This window comes from Dipodomys merriami, unplaced genomic scaffold, assembly GCF_024711535.1.
Source record: "Dipodomys merriami isolate MVZ:Mamm:240054 unplaced genomic scaffold, mDipMer1.0.p SCAF_29, whole genome shotgun sequence".
Classification (NCBI taxonomy): domain Eukaryota; kingdom Metazoa; phylum Chordata; class Mammalia; order Rodentia; family Heteromyidae; genus Dipodomys; species Dipodomys merriami.
In genome coordinates this window covers 4397870-4403869 of record NW_027204381.1, presented here as the reverse complement: position 1 = coordinate 4403869, position 6000 = coordinate 4397870, and the positions used below count along the sequence as shown (strand labels likewise).

General features: G+C 46.5%; 1 protein-coding gene across 3 annotated transcripts in view; it reads left to right on the top strand.

Annotated features, from left to right (window-relative positions):
• The first annotated feature begins 925 nt into the window (after positions 1–925).
• Positions 926–6000, top strand: part of LOC138838839 (myb/SANT-like DNA-binding domain-containing protein 2) — a 29181-nt gene continuing 24106 nt past the window's right edge. For 2 of the 3 annotated variants that reach the window (XM_070038219.1, XM_070038218.1), the window contains exon 1: positions 926–1435. In XM_070038219.1, coding sequence (XP_069894320.1) covers positions 926–1435 — 510 coding nt within the window. Of the gene's footprint in view, positions 1436–3263; positions 3343–6000 lie in introns of those variants that run through there. The other variant, XM_070038223.1, reaches the window with a different exon arrangement.

Below are 6000 nucleotides of genomic sequence, written 5' to 3'. Positions count from 1 at the left end.
CAAGGCTAGCGCTCTACCACTTGAGCCACAGCGCCACTTCCGGCTTTTCGCTTATGTGGTGCTGAGGAATCGAACCCAGGGCCTCAGGCATGCAAGGCAAGCGCTCTACCACTGAGCCACCTTCCCAGCCCCGGAAAGTAACTTTTCTGCTACACTCAGTCCGTATATGTTCAAGTTTCAAACTGTACATATGGGATAACGACATCGAATTGTTCTGCAACCAGTCATACCTACCCAGACTAACAGGAAAACAACAGCTCCTAAGCGGAATCAGGAGCTGGGGCGTGTGGCTGAGCCTCAGAACGCATGGCTGGCGCGGCTGAGGCCCTGGGGTCCAGCCCCAGCACTGCAAGAAAACAAACCGGCAAAAGCCAGAAGTCACTCTTCTCCATAAAGTGCGCTTAAGCTTCCTTGGAAAGCTATTCCGTACGAACGATACCTCAGCCCCTTGGCGTCTACCACCCTGGGCCTGGGCCTCAGTTACCTGGGGGCCGGTTTCTGGGGAAGACAGGCAGAGGGAGGGTGAGAGAGGAGAGAGAGAAGACGGCCAATTTCTCCTCAACTCCGAGCCCCCTCTCGGGCCTCACCCCCTCCTCTCGGGGCCGAGACCGGAGAGGAAGTGGGAAGGCTCCCGCCGGCTCCTCACTCCAGCGCCCGCATGCCCCCGCCCTTCTCCCCAGCTCGGGCCTCCGGCGCGCCTCGTTCCCGCCCCTCGCCCCGCGAGAGGAGCGGGTGGCGCGGGAGAGCTCGTGGGGAAAGACCGGGCGCTGCAGAAGGCCTCAGCCCGGCCGCCGCATCCTCCGCAGCCGCGGTCCATCGCCGCCCAGCCGCCGGCGAACCAGGCCCTGAGGCACCGCCGGAGACCGCGGTGGCCGGAAGTGCGGGCGCGTCACTTCCGGGCGGTGTAGCGGCGGCCGCTTGGAAGATGGCTGCGCCCTGTGGCTCTGAGCTGCCCGCCAACTCGCCGCTAAAAATCCCTAAGATGGAGGTGCTCTCCCCGGCTTCCCCTGGCGGCTTGAGCGACGGGAATCCATCGCTGTCCGACCCTTCCACGCCTCGGGGCGCTTCCCCGCTCGGGCCAGGCAGTGCGGCAGGCTCGGGCGCAGCGGCGTCCGGGGGTCTCGGGCTGGGGCTGGGGGCCCGCAGCGCCGCCTCGGCCTCGGTCTCCTTCTCCCCTGGTGGCGGCAGCGGCGGAGGTGCGGCCGCGGCCGCCGCCGCCTGCCGGGGCATGTCGTGGACGCCGGCCGAGACGAACGCGCTCATCGCAGTGTGGGGCAACGAGCGGCTGGTGGAGGCGCGGTACCAGCAGCTGGAGGGAGCCGGCACGGTGTTCGGCAGCAAGGCCCCCGGGCCAGCCATGTACGAGCGCGTGTCCCGGGCCCTGGCCGAGCTGGGCTACGAACGGACCCCATCCCAGTGCCGGGAGCGCATCAAGGTAACCGGCCGCCCGGCCTGGGGCAGCGAACCGAGAGGCAGAGAGAAGGCGGGGAAGCGGGCCTCGGGGGCGGGGGCCGGTCTGAGCGCAGGGCTCCCCTCCGGGGCCCGGTGGGCGATCTGCATCTCCTCTGCCTTATTTTATTGTTTTCCTTTTCTCCCTGGGAAAGGGGCTTTTATTTTGTTTGTTCTTTTTTTTTTTTTCTTTTTCCTTCCCCCCCCCCCAGAAGGCCGCCAGCCCGTAGGTTTCCTGAGTTTGAAGTTGGGCGTGCCTGCCGCCGCCCCCTTTTCTTGCCAATCGAGGTTGTTCCTGGCTCTGAAGTTGGTAGTTTCTCATTGTGCGTTGTGCGGCAGTCCCGGTGCCGCGGGCGCCTCTCGCCCTCACCTCCCTCCCGGGCGCCTCGCTTTGTTCCAGGACGAGGGGGGGGGTGGCTCCCACCATGAAGCTAGTGGGGAAATTGAGGAAAGGCAGGAAGAAGGTCGGGGGCGGGGGTGGGAGGTGGTGATTGAGCCCCGCGTTTAGGCATTTTCAACAAATGGCGCGGTGGCGGAGCCATATGTCAAGCGCCTGGAGACCACTGGCCTTGATGTCAAGTCTCTTTTTGCTTCTGACTTGAGGATGTGAAGGGAGAGTAAGACTCTTGAGATGCTCTGGAGAATTAGAAAGGCTTGATTGTAACCAGATTGTGTAGTGTTTATCGTGGAGGTCGTGTGCACCTTTAAAGTTAGCCTGCCCCAGAGTTGTTCTGGAATTTGGATTGTCGATGCCTCCAGGCGTAGGTTGGTTTGAGAGGCTCTGCTGTTTCTGACGAAGCCCCTTCTTGAGACCTAGTTTTCCCTGCTTTGGTTTACTGTGCCAGATGTGCTGACTAGTAAAACTCTTAACGTGCACCTGGCCATCCTTGTGTATCTGCATGTTTAAATGCAGAGGCTTAACGTGGGCTGGGCATTTTTATCACCAATCTGTTTATCCGTTGCAGTTTCTACTGACTTAGTCAATTCGTATTAGTATTTTGGGTGGATAAGGAGTTGTGTTTAGTTACGTTTTTTTTTCCCCTCATCCTAGTGTCTGCTAAAAGATTCTGGTAGGATTCTCCTAGTTTTCCCTGAAAATAGTTCTATTACTTAGTCATAGTGTGTGTGTATTTCTTTTCTGGTAGGGCTGGCACTTTTTCTGGGAACTCCTTGGTGGGGGAGGCCACTAAGAAAAGTCATAAGTAAGAATAATCACATTAAAGAACCACCATAAAACCCAGTAAGAACCATCATGAGTAAGGGCAATCACAATAAAGGAGGGACATTACACTAGAGCTCACAATGTCTTGGCTTCACTGGTGTTCACTTGGGAACTTTGTTTAAAATATTTGGTCTAGAAACCTATCAATTATTGCCCAAAGAATGTGCCATCCCTTACAAAATTAAATTAGCCATTTGCTATTATTATAACATTTAATGCTATTTGATGTCATACCTTTGAGGCTTACAGAGTCCCTCTTTTTTTTTTTTTAAACTAGACTGTTATTAAAGTATAGGAAAAGGCTGTCATTCTTTGACTCTTTTCTTTGTTCTAGTTAAGGTCATTAAGGCTGGATTTTAGGAAGAGTTTTTGCACTGACTTGGATAGCATCTGCCCATGAACTTGTCTTGAGTTTAGATGTGCGCCGTAGGTATTTGTTACTTTTCCAGTTTGCTGAATTTTTGTCCATAGAAATTTCCCAAAAGGGAAAGTGTGTTGTCAACCTTTCACTAAATATAAATCTCTCCATAAAATTGTTTCTCAAACAACCAGGGAATATCTAGTTGGATTGCTTCATTGTCCAGTTATGAGAAGGAAACCTAAAGCAAAGAAAGGAGATTGAGCCTCTGAAGAATTTTAAAAAGAGGATCAGTTTACCTGTCTCCAGACAGGTAAGACCAAGTTGACATCAAACTCTTAGAATCTTTTTGCAGATGATGATGGGTTCTCTGATCCTTGGTAACAGTTAACTTAGAGGGTAGTTAACTGCTTTTTGTTGTTGTTGTTGTTGTTGTTGTTGTTGGTGTTGGTGTTTTTTTAATTAAATAAATGCTTTACTCTTTAACTTCAATCCAGGAATCCAAACTTCCTTGTTAATAATGTTGATCTCTCCTACTATAATTGTAAGTTGTTTAAGTGCCGATTCTGGTCTCTTATTCATTGCTGTACTAGCATATAGTAGGCACTGAGTAATTACTAAATTTATCAAGTAAAATCTAGAAAGGTAATTTTGGAAAGTATTAATCTATAGCAGAGTTATCAAACTTTTACTAAGACACATACTTTGGAATCCAAAGTATTTGGTGAAATATTGCATAAATACTAAGCTGTTTCTCTTTAGGAGACTTGGTGTAAATGTGATCTTAAGGACAGAAGCAGATGTGATCACTGAAATCATAGCTTTACACAGTTATGTGGTGGATGTCCAAGTAATGCAGATTATGCTTAAGAAGAGAGAAATACAACCCTAAATTCTCAGAGGGTTTCAGATCCCTGAAAACGAATTCTTAGATACCAGTACCAGTTTCAGAATTGCCAATTTAGAATAGTAATTCAGAATTCAATTTCACTTTATTGTATTGATAACTTCAGTAGTACATTTTGCTTAAGTTTTACAAAATCGGAGCAAATGAGTTCAGTAAGAAGATCAGTGCAGCTCATTCACATGTGAACTGTGGGTTGGGGATGTAGCTCAATGATTGAGCAAATGGTTTGCATGCCAGTGATCCTGAGTTCAGTCATGAGTTTGGTAAAACAAAAACCAACAAAATAACCTCAATTTCAGAGGCTCAATGACTCACTATCTGAGTCACTAACATTTCTGTTCCAATATATTTGGAATTCCAATGAAAAATTAATTTTCGAAAAGTCAGTAAATTTCTTCTTAGCTTGAAAAAAAATGAGGTAAATAAAACCAGTTTTTTCATTTAGTTAGTTTCCAACATTTTGATGTAGCAACCTGCCTCTCATGTGAAGGCATCAGAGATTAAAGTCCTATCATCAGAGATTAAAGTCCTATCCTAGCCCCTACCTGATCACATTCCTAAATAATCTTAAAGCACATCCATAACTTCTTTGGTCTGCACTTGTTACCTCTAAAAAAAAAAGGTATTAGAATTGAAATAATAACTCTAATTTTGTTACTTCAGTCCTTTTTGGGAGGGTCATTACTGGGCTTTGAACTCAGTGTCAGGTCCTGTGCTTACAAGGCAAGCTCTCTACTACTAAGCCACCCTCCAACTCTTTTTGGCGCTGGTTATTTTAGAAATAAAGTTTTTTCCCAGTGTGAGCCCGGGTCATATTTGTCCTATTTTTCACTTCCTGCTACAGCTAGGATGACAGGTGTGTGCGTGCCCTTCCTCCCACTGCCTTCTGTTGAGGTGGATTTACAAACTTTTCTTCCTGAACTCTCCTGGAACTTCATTCCTCCCAATCTCAGCCTTTAGGATGACAATTCTGTGCCACCACACCCAGCTGTTGGTTGGGAAGGGATTAAAAAATCCCTCCAGGCTGGCCTTGAACTAAAATCCTCTCAATTCCAGTCTTCCAAGGGGATTACAAGTATGAGACATTTGCCCCTGACTTTATAGTTCTTTTACTACTGTTCAGATGACTTTCTTTAAAAAAAAATTTAATTGAAGTCAGATATGAAAATGTACTTATTGTTGTAAAGAATTTCATTTTGATGTGTGTCATGATACTGGTATTTATTCTTTTAAAAGGGATGTGTTTGAGGCTGCCTTGCTACACAGATTGTTTATTCTGAAGTTTCATTGCTTTTCTGTTTGCTGGAAGAAAATTTGCTGACAATTCTATCTTAATTTGAGAGTGAGATAAAGCTGGAAAAATGTTTTTTCTTGTTCTTACATTATTTTTTTTTCTTTTCTATAGATTTTTTTCATGTGCCCATTCTCCAAATACATATCTGAATGGTTACTACATGCAAGGCTGTCTCCTATATGTTAGAATGAATTTTAAAAACTATTAATATGAAGTTCCTCTACTTCAGATGATTACACTCCAGCCAAAGCTAGTATACATAAAGAGTTAAAAAGCTGATTAAACAACAGAGCAAACTATAGTGTGCAAGGAATACTTGATTAAGTGTCTTGTGACTAAAACAGACTATAAATATGGTGACTTCAAAGAGGGGAGCAATCTGATCACCATCCATTCTGTAGTAATTGAAATATCTATCTGGACTTGCAATTCATGAAAATATTCACTTCTGAGCCAGATGTTACATTCACACTTCCGTCAGTTAATCTGATGCACTGCAAACTCATTCTCAAATCCCATACTTTTGGGTGTTCTCCAAAAATTCGCCTCTTTAGAGTTGGCTTTATGTCTGAAACAGATGTGTACGTATAGTTCTGTGTCAAGATGAAATCCAAGGTGATTGCCTTTGCTGGATCAGTACTGATTAGTTGTTTCTTAGATTTAAAAGTGATCAAGAAGTCTTCTACCACTCTGGGATGTAGCTCAGTGGCAAAGCACTTGCCTAGCAAGTGCAACGCCCTGGGTTCAATCCCCAGTACCAAAAAAAAAAA